Source organism: Neophocaena asiaeorientalis, unplaced genomic scaffold (genome assembly GCF_003031525.2).
Source record: "Neophocaena asiaeorientalis asiaeorientalis breed wild unplaced genomic scaffold, Neophocaena_asiaeorientalis_V1.1 scaffold258, whole genome shotgun sequence".
In the NCBI taxonomy this organism is placed as follows: domain Eukaryota; kingdom Metazoa; phylum Chordata; class Mammalia; order Artiodactyla; family Phocoenidae; genus Neophocaena; species Neophocaena asiaeorientalis.
The window spans coordinates 2861782-2880528 of record NW_020172591.1 but is presented as its reverse complement, the minus strand read 5'-3'; the positions used below and the strand labels follow the sequence as shown (position 1 = coordinate 2880528).

At 47.5% G+C, this 18747-nt stretch overlaps 1 protein-coding gene across 4 annotated transcripts in view; it reads right to left on the bottom strand.

Annotated features, from left to right (window-relative positions):
• NRP2 (neuropilin 2) overlaps nt 1–18747 on the bottom strand; it is a 117529-nt gene that overhangs the window by 85935 nt on the left and 12847 nt on the right. For all 4 annotated transcript variants that reach the window (XM_024738351.1, XM_024738352.1, XM_024738349.1 and 1 more), the window contains exon 2: nt 16416–16593. In XM_024738351.1, the coding sequence (XP_024594119.1) occupies nt 16416–16593 (178 nt within the window). The remainder of the gene's footprint in view (nt 1–16415; nt 16594–18747) is intronic.

The following is an 18747-nucleotide window of genomic DNA, read 5'->3' as shown; positions in this document are numbered from 1 at the left end:
CATAAAGAATTTTTTCCAAAGTAGAAGAGCTGAGAAAAATAATCCAGCTCTCAAAATTTTGCAGATAAAAAATACCATCGTCATCATGACAATCATCATCCATCTCACAGAATCACCGTAAGGACTAAATAAGACATAGCTTGTTGGAGCACCTAGAATAATACCAGGGACATGGCCCACACTCAGTGAATACTTTAAAAAAATGTTTTTACAAACTACCAGATAGCTCCAGTGTTTGTGTTGCCAATTTCTATAGGAAGGACAAAGAAAGGCCCTGACATCGCACTGGCTTGTTCATCAGAAGTGGAGGGTTTTATCTGGTTGCCTAAACACCTGTGGAGTAATCTAGGGGATTAACAGAACCAGAGATGAAGCAAGGCTACCCAGCACATGTCATAGCTATAAACTTGCCTCAATTTACTCAACGGATATACCACCCAAATCCTTTTGGGTAATGCGGCCAGCTGCAAATACATCCTTACATAACTACGTACACATATAGTGAAGAGAGGCATTTTTGGAAAAGGTTCATATAAATCAATCATATCATACAGTTTCTCTCTGAGCTTGGTTTTTTTTTTTTTTTTTGGCGGTACGCGGGCCTCTCACCGTTGTGGCCTCTCCCGTTAGCGGAGCACAGGCTCCGGACGCTCAGGCTCAGTGGCCAGGGCTCATGGGCCCAGCAGCTCAGCGGAACGTGGGATCCTCCTGGACCAGGGCATGAACCCGTGTCCCATGCATTGGCAGGCGGACTCTCAACCACTGTGCCACCAGGGAAGCCCTCTGAGCTTGTTATTTAAAGAACCCCTCTGGTGAGTCCTTCTGTGAAGTAAATAATCAGTCCTTACTCCAACTTCTTAGAAAAACTGGATTTTCCTATCCAGTTTGCTTGAGGGGAAAGCGACCCAGTCACAGTTAGGCAGCTAACAACCCCCCTTTCCCTTCAGTGTCGGGGTTCTGCCCTGTAGACAAGCCCCAGCTAACCACCAGGTCTTCTGGCTGGGGTTTTTGTATGAAGGGCATATTCCAACTGACATGCTGACTCCACAAAGAATGTCTCATTTACCTCCTGTGTGACTGACTCATTTGGGGAAATTTTTTCTTATCGGGGATTTGCTACAGCTGGAGTAAATCTCCTTAGAAATTTCAGTGTTGTCAGGTTCATTTGTGAAGACCTAGCAGAGACTTAGGAACTTTGTGGCCTTGGAATAGATCTGACTTTGCCTCTAGCATCTAATAACCAGCATTTGTTTGGTAAAGGAATCTGGGCTGCAAACTCAGAGCTCACCCCCACGATAGTCATGTAGGATAACCTGAAAAGCCATCCTCTTATTCATCTTCTGGAAGGAAACAGAAGCCAGCTAACAGACATATTAACTATTGTGTTTGCATTTCATTATTCCTAATCTCCCTCAGATGAAAAAATTCCTTTCAAAGCTTTAACACTACCTTTTCTTATTTATTTACTTTCCTAAGCTGAAGTAGCCATCTCTACTCCAGTTCTTTTTTTCTCTCTAAAATGGTTCCCCGAGTACCTTTTTACTTTTCACAGATTCCGACACCTGTATGTTGAGCATTTGTCTAATGAATGCTTTCTGTACTTTCTTTCTTGACTTCTAAGTCTTAATTTCTCTCCCCAAATCCACATTTTGGGCGTGGGAATCTTGATGGTGGAATTAATTATAAGAGTCCACAGGAGAGATATGAAAAAGCAACAGTCTCATCTCTTCTTCTCATCACTAGGCAGACATGAAAAGAAGCTTTCTACTTTCCATAACTCTATCCACACTTGATGCTGCCCAGCAGGCCACCAAAGGCTGGGTCAGCCAACTGAGCCTGTGCTGGAAGATTTACCATGTGGAGGCCCCTTCTCCCAGGGCTGGATAATGTCTAGCCCCATCCAGAGTCTACCTTTATGGATGTCACATAGAACTGCTTGTGAGGGGATTTCTATATCGTAGGCAGAGTACTTAGCTGCTCCAAGGAAGAATGCTGTACTGTGCCCATTCTATGGGATTTGTCTACACATCTAAGCACCTCTGCAACCAAGTCCTGAAGCCATAAACTTTGCCAGCTAGGCAATGCCTCCTCTCATGCTACTTGCATCATGAATGTTTAAGCCATCACGTTCTGGACATGGCAAGTTCTTTCCAGCCCCTGGGCTTTGCACTTTCTCTTCCCTCTGCCTGCAATACTCTTTGTTAGCCTTTGCTCTGTCTGGTAACTTCTCATTCTTCTGAGTGCGAATGTCACCTCCTCTGAGAAGCCTGCCCTAGTTACCTCATTTTATCTGGCATGCCCTTATTTTCTACCTCACCACCCTCTCATTGCCTTTCTGGCTGTTACCATAATCTGTAAGCTTTTGTCAATATACTTTACTTGTTTAGAATCTGTGTCCTCCACTAGACAATAAGCACCACGAGGGTAAGAACCTCACCTTTTCACAGATGAATTTATAATACTTGCACGGTGCCCGGCACATAGGAGGGCTCACTAACTTTTTGTTGAGTGAATAAATGATTGAGGGACCTGAGGTTGACGTTACACGTTAAGAAGAACGAACTCTGTTTTTGAGGGGTTCGGTCCATTTTACACTCTGCATTTGGGCACCAACACACTCACTGAGTTATTCTGGCTGTATCTGGAAACCAACATGTTGCCTTGTGACTCGAAAACATGAAATATAACATTTTGAGTGGAAGAAATATCTCAAATCATGCTGACAGCGTTTTCTCTATTAGCGGCAAACAAATCAACTATAATTAAAATGCTGTCAAAGTGATTTGAGATTTTTCTCACACTTCCAAAGTTCCATATTTCATGAGTAGATTATCCAGGCCAGAGAATTTACCACCTCCTGGAGTGCCTTTCTTACAGGAATCTCAAAGACATCTATAAACACTGTCTTATTAATCCTTGCATTAAAACCTGCAGGGACAACAGGAGGAAAAAACAACACTGTCACGCACAACTTTCTCAACAAAGAAGCTGCCCGAGATCCTAAGAGGCTGTGAGGTGGGTCTGCATGATGCCGAAGTTTCTGGTCAATTCAGGCCCAAAGCCAGGTCGCCTGGTCTCCAGCTTAGTAGGGACATCCAGCTTTTATGGAGAAATCAGCTAGCTGTCAGGTCGGGTTTTTTAAGAAGCCATTTTTATTTCCTTGAATTTTTCCCTTTCACTGGTACCACTTTTATAAGAAGCTGGTATATCAATGAGAAGCGCTCCCATTTACTGAGCATTCACAGTGGGCTAGATCCTCACTCCATGTAGACAGTATTTCATTCAACCCTCACTTAATACACACCAGGCCCTGATATGATTACCATCCATTTGCAGATGTAGAGGCTGAAGCTCAGGGAGATTAAGCGACCTGCCCTGCCCAAAGTCACACGACAAGGAAAGGCCAGAGGCAGGCTTTGCCCAGGCGGTTTCTCTCTAGGGCACACTGACCTCGCCTCTGTCCTCTGGCCTCGTTGTTGCATGAAGATTGGAGAGCAGTGGGAATGCCAGATTGCCAGAACACTAGAAGGTGCCAGGCGCAAAGACACCTCTCCGTCTCAGTTAGAGACTTAACAGAATCTCACTCGTTTTATCTAGCTGTTTTGTTTAAACAAAGCCTGTAGGACTTGCCAAATTTACTAGACAAATCACCCATAGATGCAGTGAATAGATTTGGAATTCATGGTTTCAAGACTCATCCAGTAGAAATCCAGCTTGTAAGTGTTCAGATGGGATAACATATTAATTTTTGTAACTGAAGTATTTTTATAAGTACATATATACCCACAGGCGAACATATGGTCCATTGGGTGAGAAAACAGTATCCTGTGTGTTTATACGCTCTTATAGTATCATCTAGAGCAGATATTTTTCAGCCCATGGATTTCCAGTAGGGTCCACAGATGAGTCTCAGGAGGTTGGGGAACCCCTACAATCCTACACAGAAATTTTGTGTGTTTGTGTGTACGCACATTTTCCTAGGGAAGGGGTCTGGGACCAAAAAAAAATTTTTTTTAATTACACAGAAACATATCTGTCTACAGGGCTGTGCGTACTCTGGGAAATGCAGTGCATGGGTTTTGTGGACAGATCCAGCTGGTTCCTGGCACATGCTAGTGGTATGATTTCAGGCAAGGCATTGATCTTCTCTGAGCCTCAGTTTCTTCATCTATAAAATGGAAATAATAATACGCCCCACCTTGTGGGATTGTTGAAAGGTTCGTGAAGGTATATACAGGCCCAGCACAGCACGGGATGCCTTAGAGAGTGCCTGCGAGGCACTGGCCATTTTGATTGTTACCTGGGTTCTACAAAATAGGATGGCAGACTTGGGGGAGAGAAGAGTTACATACACACGATGCTTTGGAAACTGAACAGGTGAAGATGAAATGAAAAGTAATAAATTTACAGACAGTCTCAATGTTCCCCAACCTCAGTGCTACAGAGGGTGGTTTCGAAAAATCCTCCTGTACAAACCCATCAACAGTGCTTCATCACTTGAGTTTTTGAGAATTCGTTTCAGTCTCATGTTTCCGAACCCAGGCTATGGAACCAGCCAGCCAGGCTGGGTTCAAAACCACCTCCACTCCCATTTGCTGGGTCTTGAAGAGCTAGGCACTCAACCTCCCTAGATTTGGTGAGTTAATGCACGTCAACAGCTCAGCATAGGGCCAGGCACATAGTAAATGCTCAATAAATAAATGTTAGTTGTTATTGCTGCTGCTATCATTATTTGTTGTGTTGTCTAACCCCATATCATTATTATGTCTTACCTAACTTATTACCATTATTTGCTCTCTAACTCCAAGGACTCACACACCGCATCGGTCTGTATTTGTGTGGTGCCGAGTGCCTTTTTAATAGCAGCTGTTGGCACTTTCATTTTCTTCCTTTATTTCTTCCCATCCCGAATCTCTGATATTTTGAGCTTATTAGCAATCCCCTCACAGCCAGGGTCACCAGGGCTCTTTAGAAGGGAGGAAATCTGACCACCCAGCAAAGGAAGTATGCAAAGAGAACAACCCAAAACAAACTGAAGGAGTTATTCCAAAAAACCCTGAAGGCAAGAAAATGGAAACTACAAACAACATCTATTTATAATTGCTGGTGGTTTTTCCGCAGAAGCCCTGGGATGATGGAGAGGGCCCGCCGGTCTCATTGTTCCTGACGGAGCAGGCTGCCAAGAACGCCTCGCAATGTGAGGAAGGAGGCCGCTCCAGACACCGTGTCTGATAAGTCTCACTGTAGATGAACTTTCAGAGAATCAAGGGCACACAACAAGGCCTGCGTCACTTCTCCCTGACCCTCTGGCCAAACACCACTCCCTCCACTGACCGGCTCCCCAGCAAGCACGTTCCTCAGGTCCTGTGGCCACAGATCTCCTCTGCTCCTGCAGACAGGCTTGGATGGAACGTATTTGCTTCTGCAAGGAAGGATTTTCGAAGCAACCGGTGCTAACGTGACGTTTAAGGCTTTTGGGCAGGCTGTTTTCAGCAGGACTGTTGAGTGTTTCTTTCTGTCTGCTCTGTGCATCTATAAAATCCTCACCGTCTGCAGTCAGCTCAAAGGACCCCACGCTAGCGTTCTGCAACAATATAGGGCAGAAAGCAGATAAGAGTAGCTCACAGTTTGTGTCCATTCACCACTAGGCTGGTGCTCAGATGGGAAGGTGAACTGCAGCAGGGCCAGAGACTTGCTGAATTGTTCTAAGCTGGCCTGGGTCGATCGAACATGCCTCAGTTTGCCTCGTCTCATAAATGGCTACGGGGACCACGCCTCTGTGCCTCTCAGGGCTGATGGGTAAGCCACTGAGGGGAAATCAGAGTACACCATTCCTCGGCCTGGTGTGCCGGCAGCGTCCCTGAACTTGGCCAGGTGAACAGTTCCCTCTGGGACAGGTGCTCACCAACCCTGGCTCCCAGAGGGTCTAATCGTGGGAGTGAATCATAACCTCTCCATCTGTCTGAAAAAATGGGAGCCTGCTGGGAACGAGGTGTGCTGGGCACTAGGGAATCAATCACAGCATCGAAAAAGTCTTTTATGTGTTTTCCTGGGATCAAGACTCCCAGTCGTTTTTCTATCCCCCTTTGCTGGCATCCAGCCTCCATAACAAAAGTCGGAAAGTACAAAACTTGTCTGAAAAACGTGCCATGCGGAAACGCAAGCAGGGGACAGCTTGGGGAGTAGGTGGCAGGTGTGACGGGCCCTGTCCTTGCATTTCATTCACCCTGAGCTTCAGGTTACAGAGCTCAGAGGTTCTCCCCGGCTCCGGGGGCAAACTTGTCACTGCTGTGCAAATGCAGAAAGCACGGTGGTGTGGAAACGATGGGCTGCACTGACGTCCAAGCAGGAAGGGGCTGCTGCCACGCCAGGGTGGAGACTGAGGCCAGCGCTCCCGGGCCAGTCAGCTGGGACTGCTTCCACCTCTCCAACGGCCGCTTGGTAAGCTTTCGCCGATGGCTGTGTTCTGAAGGCCCCGGGGCTGTCAGAGCAAAAGCAGGCCTGTCCACGCAGGACACATGAAAGCACTCGCCTCTCCCCATCACGGAAACGCCCCTCTGTTCCGAAAGAACCAGCTGCCATTTGGAGAGGTGGAGTAGAAGCTGTGAAGGTTCAGAATGTTGGATGCTCCTGGCTGAAGGCTCAGTCAGACCAGAAAGAAAGATGCCTAGAAAGGACACCAGCTCCTGCAAGAAAGGGAACCAGATTGCAGGAAGTCTCCTCACGGGATGGGAACGGTGTGAGTCAGACCTTAAAGCACTTTTATTTGTCCCACAGCCAGAGCACGCTGTTTGCTCTGCGTGCAGAGCTGCTGGCTGGCACGAAGGCCACCTCCTTGCGGTGGCCGGCAGGGTCCTCACAGCGTGGGGAGGCAGCATCAGCGCCAGGGAAGAGCTCTGGGGGCCGCACAAGGAGAAGAGCCCTTGCGGGCAGTAGGGCAGTAGAGACCGACCCCCTACCCACCCCAGAAGAGGAGTCAGTACCCCGACGTTTAACCCAGCGGCCTGCCCGGAGGCTGGGACTAAATCCTGTATCTGCTTGGACCTCAGTTTCCCAGCAGATAAGACCAAAACAATAATGATACTTTCTTACCCTCCTACTGCTCTCAAAGGGATGACACAGGGATAAATCACTTTGAACATTTAGATGAAAGGTGCTCTATAAACCCGAGGTCTCATCAACTGTAATTGTTACGGTAATTATTTTAATGATAATAATGATGATACCGGGGCGGAGGGGGTATGGGGCGGGAACAAAACCTCCTACCTTGAGACCAAGAAAAATCCTCCCGTTAAAACGCGCCGCACGGATTCCCTCTGATCCTAGGTCTCAACCATCTCTTTCAAACCGCCAGCTCCTGGGCTGAAATATTATTTACTCCTTTCCTTTCCAACAAAACAATGATTTGTTCCACCGTTTTCCCTCTTACTCACTCCCCAGTGTGTCTGGCTTCACCCTGACAGCTCAGCCATGGGCTGTTTACAGGCCTCACTCACCCTCCACGACTCTGGTGCAGCTCCACTGACACTAAAGGCAGGAGAATTCTCTCTGTGTGAGGAATCAATTACTTCCGCTGACACTCTATTACTAGCCCTCACATCTTCGGATTCCAGACGGAGAGTGAGGTGATGGGGGAATGACAGGGAATTTGAAGAAGACGGCGAGGGGGGCTGTGCGGGACAGGGGCGGAGGTGGATGACAGAGAGGCAGAAAGAGACAACTGACTGAGAGGCAGGCCTCCAGCTCACATTTAAAGACACAGAAAGCTCTCTCTCCCTCCTTGACTGCCCTGTCGGCACCCGGAGGTGACCACGTGGCAGGAAGAGGTAAAGAAAAGGAAGAAAGAGAAAAGGAAAAGAAAAGACTTGTCAAGTATATCTAAGGAAATCAGAGAGGCCCCAAATACCTAAGCCTTGGGACAGCAGATGACAGCTCTGGGCACAAGGACACAGGTATACGAAGGCAGCTTTGGGCAGCAGGCTTCAAATCCCAGCCCTACCATTACTATCTGTGATTTCTCTGGGCCTCAGTGTCCCCATCTGTTAAATGGGAATAACAGCAGTACCAGCCCAAAAGCATTGTTATGAGAGTAACACATGGAAAGTTCTTGGTGTAGTAGCACCTGACACCTGTCAGTAGCTTAATAAATATTTGCTATTATTGTCCAACTGACAATCCCTCCATACCACCTACAAACGTACGATGGAGCCCCTAATGGGGCAGAGCAGAAAAATTTATAGAGACTGCCAAGATGCTTGGCTACAAAGCCAGGGAAAAAGCATAAAAAATCATGCGAATTTTCCTTTATCATGTGGAGTTTTTTGCTGCCCTCCTAAACCTAAGCCCAACTCACACTTCTTCTTCCTTCTTCTTTTTCAAGTTTTATTTTGAACCAGCTAACATTTTTCACGGATTTTCCTTCTAGGAAAAAAAGTTTTGATTATGTAAATTAAATACAACCATCTACTCTGCAATCAACGGAGATGAGTTGTGAGGCGAAGGTCTCATAATGAAGGACGATTATGGAAGCTCTTTTCTAGAAGGAAAGACAAGGGCAGCTAATTTTTTTTTTTTTTTTCTGGGATGATTTATCCAGGCAAAAGTAGAAGAATGGAATTAAATATTCTGTTGAGTTTCTCTTGATCCAAAGGTTTCAACTGCCCTGCCACTAAAAAGGACAAAACAAAGAGAATACATTTTTTTTCCTAAACGACTCATGACTACCGGAAAACACACAATCCCTTTTTAGAAAAATCTAATTTCTCTACTTCATCTATTTCCTTCTCCTGTTTATCCCCTCCACACCCAGAGCTCCCACTGAATTTCTTAAGACAGACTCTCACCCGGTGTAATTAGATGGGAGAATTACATGGAGCTACATGGGGTGAGATGCTGGGCCTCTGGGACCTCTGGGTTCAGAGAAGGTGCCAGGCTTGAGAGCCAGAACAAGTGGGATTGTGTACTAGAAAATCTCAAGTCATTTTCTCAATGAGAAGATAAAAATGCATTGTTAGAAAGGACATCCACAGTGAAGCTTGCATTTGGAGAGTTGCGATTGCAACATCGCATATTTAAAAACAAACTGCCAAAAATAACCGTTGTCCCAACTGCTCTTTAACCTTGGTAGGCGGAGAACAATCTGGGGTGTTTTCCCCCACTTCTTCAGCGAGCTAAGCTGCTGGGTGGAGTCCCTGGTCAAGGCTGGTGAGTGTGGGGTTGGCTGCCAGCTGAGCTCGAGGCAGCAGGACTGTTCCCGTTTATTGCACCGCGTACCTGGAGGGGATCTGTTTCTGTCATTAGCAGGGTTGCTGTGATACAGAAAAGTATTGCTGCTCATTGGTTCCTTGGGGGAATCAGAATATTTCTGTGGCTGAGCGGGCAGTAAATCTGTAACATCGTCATGAGTAATCAACCTGAGGATCTCTCCTGAGTGCAAGACACCCTCTTGAACCACAGAGAACTCTTGCTCTGCTCTGAGTTCCAGAGACCAGCTGAAGCCACACGTCTAATTGGGCATTGTGCCCTCCTGCCCTCTATTCGTAGGAAAGAGCTGTGTGTACACAGGGAGTCTTGTGTAGGAGTAAACTGACGAGCGGAGCTTAATGCAGAGTGTTACCCGGACTTTCCCAGGCCATACCCCACTTTCAGGCATTAAATTGCAGGGTGGGGGGTGGTCCCTGGATATAGGGTATGAAACTGTAGAAACACTCTGACCAGGGAGAGTGGGACAGCAGAGAGTCCCCATCATCTCACTCTTTCCTGCTTCCTGACCACAGCCCCTCGCTGAGATGCTGGAAGTTTTCTGGCCAGGCAATAAAATTAAATAGCATTGCCCAGTCATCTCTTCACCGAGAAGGGGGTTTGTATCAACAAGCCACTAGGATGGCCCTACATTACTGTGGTTCCTGAAGACATCAAATTCTCTCCCCTTCTTGCCTTTGACATGATGCTCTCTGCCTGGGCCACCAGCGCTACCGCCATCCCCTTTGCCTGGCTAACTTCTTCAGGATCAGTGCACGCATCGCCTCCTCCAGGGAGCCTTCCCTGATCTCCTCAGCCAAGGGTAGATCCCAGGGCTCATATCACGTCCCCGGTCAGAATGCATGGTGTTGGCGGAGGCAATAGAGCATGAGAGTAAAGAGCTCAGGTTGCAAAGTAGTGTGTTCTGGTTTCAAATCCCTTCTCTGCACTTTTTTTTTTTTAACATCTTTATTGGAGTATAATTGCTTTACAATGGTGTGTTAGTTTCTGCTTTATAACAGAGTGAATCAGCTATACATATACATATATCCCCATATCCCCTCCCTCTTGCATCTCCCTCCACCCTCCCTATCCCACCCCTTTAGGTGGTCACAAAGCACCGAGCTGATCTCCCTGTGCTATGAGGCTGCTTCCCACTAGCTATCTGTTTTACACTTGGTAGTTTATATATGTCCATGCCACTCTCTCACTTCGTCCCATTCTCTGCCACCTTCAAGAGTGCAAACTTGGGCCAGTTGCTTACCTTCTTTGAGCCCAAGGTTCTTCATTTGTAAAATGGGAAGAGTAACAACCACTTCCCATTTCACGGTTTGCTGCAAGGATCAAATGAGATGATGTATGTAAAGCACTTGGCAGTGTCAGGCTTATATGTGGCAACTTTATCATCAGTAACCACGTATTTTTTTACTTGCTTCCTCCTTCCAAACTAAATTTCATAGGGTCAAAGAGTACAATTTACTTACTCATCACTGAATTCCCAAGGCTATGATCATGCTTGGCACACAGTAGATGTTTAATAACTAGGAACGAATGAAAGGTCTATTGCCACTTTGCTGATGAAAGACCAAGTCACAGAGAGCTTAGTAAGTTCTGTGATCCCGTGTCTTACCTTCCTGCTGTCATTATATCACATGACAAGATGGACGACTAGGGAAGACACCTCTGTTGACCTTCCAGTGTGGGTTCGTGCCATGCTGACTTACATCCTGGCAACCCAGATGCCAAAATCTCACTGACACGATCATGTGCATGCCATGCCCCTGCTCAGCCCCATCTAGGACTAGGCACCTTAGAGGGTAGAGATGAGACACACGTGGTCCGTGCCCTTAGAGAACTTACGTGCTCAGAACACAGGATGACCACGCACGAACAAACAGCAAGCAGATCAGGGCAACAGGCAACGCTTGGGGAGTTCCGAGTAGGGGGCCCTGAGAGAGAGCTGGAGGAATCAAGGACACCAAGGGGGAATGGAGGGGAGAGGGAGGAGAGTCTGACCCCTGGCCCTCACAGGGTCTCCTGCAGATGTAGTAAGGTTGTATGTAGAGGATGTTTACTGAGCACAGGGAATCTTCGCTGGCCCGCTGGGGAAGGGCCAGATTACTGAGGTCTGCTATGTTCCCTCTGTTGCCCGTAGTCAACTTATCAACCTGGGAAAGTGCCCCCTTCCTAAGATAGCATCCCCTACTTTGGGAGAAGCACACGTATCTTCTAAGATTTAGAGAGCTCCTCTGGCCGTAAATAAACACAAGGGCACTTTGTTTCTCCAGCACACTTAGCTAGAGGCCAAATATCCCCCCAAACCTCAAATATCCAGAATGTGGGTGGGGCGGGGTGGGGGGATAGTTTCAGAAGAAAAGATGGTGAGCGGCTCAACTAATGCCGAGGACTCCATGCACTGATGCTCTCACACTCTGTCCCCGGGAGACCACCCTAGTATGCACTCTGCTATGAGCGTGGCTGACGAAAGCAAACCAGACATGCTGGCCCTGGGACTGCACTGGCCTGGGACAATAGCTTAGACTCCAGGACTAAACACTTCCCAACAGGCACCAAAACCTCCTGAAGCAAAATCCATACCCACAATAAAAGGGTAAAAAGAGGTCAGAGGGGTATAGTCATAACAGAAGATGACAGCAAGAGTATTGATAGAAAAAAGTCACACATTCCCCCAACGTACAAAGACGCTGACCCAGTTGCGAATTTATTGTGTATCGACATAAACAAGAGACTGAAATCTTGCAAAGTAGTTATCATTGTCAAAGTTTTGCAGATGACGACACTGAGGCCTGGGAAGTTTAAAATGTCAACAAAAACTCATATCTAAATCTATCTGACCCAAACATGAAATTACCCAGCCTCTGTCAAGTTTAGAATTAGAAGCCTGAATCACTGAGAAAAAGTTGACTCACCTTAGCATTAATTTTGTTTAAGAAGACAAGGAAGCGTGGCACATGACTTAGAATGTTCTTAATCAGAAATCTTTCTAAAGAGGACCTTTTGGAACTTTAGAGGAGTATGTTTCAGAATCTGGAAATTTCAATGAGGCATGGTAAATGAGATTTGCTGTGCTGAACATACACATCAAATTATCAGTATAGGTTTCTGTGTGGGTTTTTCAGCCTAAGAAATGTTCTCTCAAGTCTTCCTAGTGGTTTTCACACTTTCTGAAGCATGTTTTTCAAGATATCCATCTGGAAATAACCAGTTCTTAAAAGGACCTAGACTCCTGATTCTGGTTTTCTTTGGGCCTCCGGGATGGGGTGGGATGCTAGGCTTGTGCAAGGGCTCGTGAATAAGCTGTGTATCCTACACAGGTGGGTGTTTTCGAGAATACATATACTTTAGATCTCAGAAAGGGAAAAAAGAATATTCAGGTTTGCATGCATATGCTTCTAAAGCCCTAAGGTTCAGCCACTTGGCTGATGACTCAAGGGAAAGGCCGTAGCACAATCTTCCTGCCCACCGCGGGGAATGAAGTGGCTTCTCCCTGTTTGCTCAGATGGCCCTGAGTCCCGCCCTTTTGTCCACAGGGGTTTCTGTTTCTCCCTGCAGTCGGTGACTAGGCCTCAGAGCAGCCTGTGGGTGCTGGGGCTTGGATTCCTGCAGACGGCCAGAGGGAGGAGTTGGGAGCTCACTGCAGATGGTGGCCTCGGACTGTACTGACTCAGGCAAAACCGGGGCTGGTGAGTGAAAGTTTCCAAGCAGACGGCAGACTTAAATGGAACAAAATTAGCAAGCGACGGTTAGGGGAAAATGTCTGTCTGTCTGGGGTTTATTCACCAACGGGCTCCACCTTTAGGATGTGGATTTCGAGGGACAAGCTGCCAAAGGCTTAGGGGCCACCAGCCAGGCTAATCCTCTCATAGCAGGGCCCATGCCCAGGTCATGGGGCCATCTTTGCAGTTAATCGTGCACAAAGGAAGAAGAGGGGAAAACAGAAAAGGGCAGGCATGCTGACCACTGCCCTTTTTGCACAGCGGGGCTGGGTGTTTTTTTTTTCCCTGAAGCTCTTACTCATATTTCTTTTTGCAGGGAATGTTGCTGCTGCATGCTCTCCTCGGAAGGCCCTTTGGGCCGTTTTCTCTCGGTATGTGTCTACCCTGCGGGCCTTGAGAGCCAAACCCAATTGGAAACATGCACCGAAACGAAAAGAGAAAGGATGCTAATTTCCTTTGATAGTAAGTGCTTTCCAACCCGGGAGCTCCCTTGGAAGGAAAATGAGAGCGGGAGAGAGGAGAAACAGGACAGAACCTTCAGGACTGTCCCCTTCACAAGAAAGTGAAACAAGGCAGCGGGGGAGGAGGAACCCATTTAACCCTGAATACAGATGGCAGTGAAGACTGTTAAAAATACCTTGCAGGGTGAGAGATGGAGAGAACCGGATGTGTCTTTCTAAGTAGAAAAATCAATGAGAATGAGAGAGAAATGGGGAGTGGAGGAGAAACGGGGGAGGGTAAGAGAAGTAAGGATGAGGTTAAGTAGCAGAGGCGTCTTGCTGACACTTTGGCACTGGGGCAAGGAGACTCCAGAAAGATCTTTTTCTGACCTCCCTGAACTTTTCGGTTCAAGCTGGAAGCATGGAATTGGGGGAGTGGGGAGAAAAACAGGAAGCTACTTGGTATGGACGGTAAGCACCAGAAGCGTCAGAGTAACCTTGTAACTTACCTGCTTCCCCTACTCTAACTCCAGCCAGAGGCAACGTCTTGGTTCCTCTGTTCCCAGTGGCTTCAGAGACCTTGTGCTCCCTCCATCCCTGGGGCTGAGTCCTGAGGGCAAGGGGTATGCCACAGCCCCAGACTGGGCAGGAACATGCTTCCAACATGTTTTAAGTCATGCTCACCAGTTCCTGAGTTTTCCCTTCCCAAAGCCATGCCTTCTCTCTCTGCCACTATGAATATACATGAGATGACCTCCCAGCAATTTTCCTGGGAGATTTGCTGGCATAAGCATAACAGATTTTGGCCCTCTGTTGAGACAGGTGATTAGTCAAAGTTCTCTGAGCTCAGACCCAAGCTCAGACATCGCACTTCGGTCTGTGCCAACCTTCTGTAACCCAGCCAGAGGCACCAGAAGCTTTACACCTTATAAAGAAGCTCTTCTAACAGAAATTTTTGGTAAAGTTCACTGGCAGGGAATTGGCAGCCTTGAGGTGCTGTGCAAATATACACAGGCTGTGCATTTCACTTAGACAAAGAGGAACTGGTTAGTTACCCTATGTCATCCATGGAGTCAAGAGTGGATCTGGGATTATAACTCCGTCTTATGACTCTTTGTCACATGAGGCGTCCACCCGGGAAACCCTTCGGTTTTCAACAGAGACTACCTCTTGTTAGGAAAAAACCATTATGAAGGTGCAAAGGAGTCCTAGGAGGATAACAGTGACGTCGATTCACTGTGCCTCCCGGTCGAACTCTGGTTAAAGAGGAGCCTTATTCTCCTCCACAAGGTAGCACGGGCCCAGACCTAGACCTGCTCCCCTGTACGTCTCCTGCTAGCTGATCCCTTTATTAATTTTTCAGCCTTCACAATGCTTTGCTCACAAGGAATGCTCAGACTATCTATTAATCATAAGGGGCCACTGAACACCCATCAGAGCAGTGGCATGTTCTAGGCACTCGTTTGGAGCAGGACACGATCGTTGGCACATTCTATCCTGTATAGAAAACTCTCACTTTGGTTTCAGCGAGGAAAGACTTTAAGATGGAGCCCACTAGACAGTACAAAGGGCATTCACACTCTTGACATTGCAATGCTGCTTCCTCCCTCACCTTAACTTATAGGGACCTTGGTGTTAACGTGGTGTTTCTTTTTTCTTCCTTTTTTTTTTTAAAAAAAATTATTTATTTATTTGGCTGTGCTGGGTCTCCGTGGCGGCATGTAAACTCTTAGTTGTGGCCTGTGGGATCTAGTTCCCTGACCAGGGATGGAACACGGGTTCCCTGAATTGGGAGCACAGAGTCTTAGCCACTGGACTACCAGGGAAGTCCCAACATGGCATGTCTAAAGCACTCACAGATGTCTAAATGTCTGCTTGGTCTCTCCTAAGCCACACATTTCCAAGATGGCTCCTTCTGAGCGTCCATTTCAGAGTTTCTGTTCAGGTCTGCGAACCTTTTGCCTTTCTGTCTTTCTTTTTTAAAAAAAATTATTTATTTATTTGGCTGTGCTGGGTCTCCGTGGCGGCATGTAAACTCTTAGTTGTGGCCTGTGGGATCTAGTTCCCTGACCAGGGATGGAACACGGGTTCCCTGAATTGGGAGCACAGAGTCTTAGCCACTGGACTACCAGGGAAGTCCCAACATGGCATGTCTAAAGCACTCACAGATGTCTAAATGTCTGCTTGGTCTCTCCTAAGCCACACATTTCCAAGATGGCAGGACCAATGTTGTGAGCCCAGCTGAGTCACCTCGGGTGACTTAACTTCTCTGGGCTTTGGTTTTCTCATCTGCAAAATGGAGGTCATAATGGCACCAACTTCCCAGGGCCATTGTGAGAACTGAATGGATTGATATTTACAAAGCAATTAGAAGAGTGTTTGTTAAATAAATCCATAGCACCCGCTTTGAGACTCTAACCTGTACAGCACCGATACCAAGAATCAATGCGAATCTCAGACCTACCAGCATAGACTCAGCTTTTTAGCTTTCTCCCTATAAGGAAACCTGCTGCTGCTTCATAAAATAACGGCCTGATCGTCCACGGTTGGATACACAGGAAGTCTCCACTTGGGGAATCTGGCTACTGTTTTATTTAAGGAAGCTGCTGGGGTTTCTACATGTGGGAGAGGCAGTGGAAATGGGGAGATCTCCAAGGGGAAAGTCAATCTTAAAGTCAAGAGCTGGCGTTGTGTACTCCCCGCCCCCCTGCCCCTACGTGGAATTCTCCTCCACTGCCAGCCTTTGAATTTAGGGTGTATTCTTTACACTCTTCACTCAGGAAGGCGCTTTCCTCCATACTATGGGATCAACTAGGCTTTTATTTCCACTGAAAGAAATAAATCTCTTGAGGTTTCCCTCTGGGGCCAGGATCCACCACTGCTCAGCGGGTCCTAGGGCCAGGGGAGCTGCCACGAGGCGGCAGGTACGGCAGAAGCCTGGGGAGCAGGTGGGGGGGGGTGTGTCTCGTGGATGTACATGGTACAGGATGGTGCTTACTTGCAGTCGTGCTTCTCGATTTCGAAGTGAGGGTTGAAGTTGAGGACAATCTTCTGGTTGGGTTCGGGGGCATAAACAATCCACTCACAGTTCTGGTGGGATGGATAATCCTGGGGGTACCCCGGGGAGGTGATATAGCCAGCGTCTTTGGAATTCAAACGACCTCCACAGGGTTGGTCTGGAAGAGAAGACACACGAAGCAAAGAACTTCAAATATGTTACAGTCTGGTTTTTTTTTTTTTTTCCTTTCCTTGTTTCTCCTCTCTACCAGTGGCTGATTAAAACAGTTTTACAGACCTTTTATGGCAGTCCAGAAGACTAACCTACTTACTCATTCAGTGGAAGAGATTATTTCAGCTCGTCCTACCCCCTACTCACCCAACCACACACGCGCACACACACACACACACACACACACACACACTTGCCAAACGAAAATATTCCAGAAAATGCTCATAAATATTCCCAATTACATGGTCTGAGATTTTAAAAAAAACAACAAAGCTGAAAACTTAACATGCCTCCCTGCCTGTTCCTGTCTCCCCTGCTTGGCCCATATTCTCCTCGTTCAAACCTCGCATCTCTATCTTTATCTCATAAATCCTTCATGTTATTTGGTGTTCCCCAGCCCAGCCCAGGGAGCCAGGAGTAAAGACTCCGGGAACTGACAATAGTGGTTTTGTGGTGCCGACCCACAAGTGAGCCTGGTAACAATTATATGTGATGCGGAGGAAGCATTTTCAGTTTTGGGCCAGAACAGACCCTGGAGGGTGATTTCAGCTATTTTTTTTTTTTTTTTTTTAAGAAAGAAAAAGCAAAAGCCCCCAAACACTTGATTCCAAATACACCACAAATTTGATTTATTATTTCATTATACACTGAGTGGAAAAATCTGCATTAGAGAATCCACTGGCTCTGACCTCAGAGTTTTGACAAAAGTGCTTTGTGCTGAGTGGACGCCTGTGTTTTCTGTGAGCTTTTTGCCGCTGTCCCTCCTGCCTGGTCACCACCACCAGAGTGTGCTGCTGCTTTGTCCAGCGGTGACCAGCCTTGGAAAGGAGGCTGCAGGGGAGTAGCTGCTCCCCTCCCCCTCAGCAGTGCCCAGCTGGAGGTAAACAGCTTCATGTGGGCCAGGAGGGAAGGGGGCGATCTTCAAAGGCAGAAGAGGTGGGTGATGACATTTGAAGCATCTCATATTTGGGAGTGAAGCTCTGTCATCCCCAGGAGGGGGTTCCTGGGAAATGGAGGGGTTTGGCTCAATACCACGGTAGAACAGAAGATGGGAAGGCACAAGAGACCTGGAAATATTCAGAAGCCTCTAGGAGAACTTCCTAAGATGTGTGCCTCTCTTAGCATCAATCACGATTTAATATCGCCATCTGCATGGAGCAGCACGGGGTCCGTGAATTATGCATTCTGGCTCAGCAGCTACCCTACAGGACGGGGCTTTCTCCTGTGCTCACTCTTTGAGGGAAAGGGTCATGCATTTTTTAACTCTACAGGTGCTCTCTCCTATGTAATGTTGGCATTACTGTCGCCCAGACCTCTGCTTTAGATTACCAGCCTGACAGGCTTTAAATGCATAAAAGACGGGCACACTGTGCAGTGATGCTTGGGACACACAAATCCACACAAGTAGCCTTTTAGGCATCACGTCTCTAAGAGCTCAAACTGTGCCGCGTTGAACTGCCCAGAATCTAATGGATTCAGGTTCCATTTCCTACTGGGTGGAAAACAAAAGCAGGCCGTTTCCTCTGGTTTGCAGAGACCACATCATCCTCTAACTAATGACCCCGCACCCTCCCCAGTCCAGAAGGACAATGGGCCCAGCCTCCCCGCCCAGACAGAGATGAGGCCAGCAGTTAAGCCGGGTGCCGCCCGTTCCTCTGCGGCTAGTCCCGCAGTCTTTCCAGGTGTCCACACCACTCCACCATGCTGGGCACCCAACGACTTCCAGCAAGTCAAACTGTGGCCCGTTGGTCCTGGTTCATGGGCACGAAATAGGGCTGAGAGTGGTGGCCCTCTGAAAAGGTGGAGGTGTGGGGATTTGGATCACCAGCTGCTCGGACCAAGCTAACGGGAGAGGAAACTTTCTGCTGGGTACAGCTCCTCTACCAGCTGTTTTGCTGAAAACTGCAGCCTTGCCACCAACTCACCCCAAACCACATTTTTCACCTTGGAACTCAGCAGATGGAATCTGAGCTGAGCTCCTGTCTTGTAACCAAGTCATCCAAACTCCTTCTTTATCCCTTCCCTGCTTCCCTCCAATTACTCTTGAAAGAACTTCTCTCCCTCAGTTCCCTGCCCCCTCCCCCCCCCCCCCCCCCCCCCC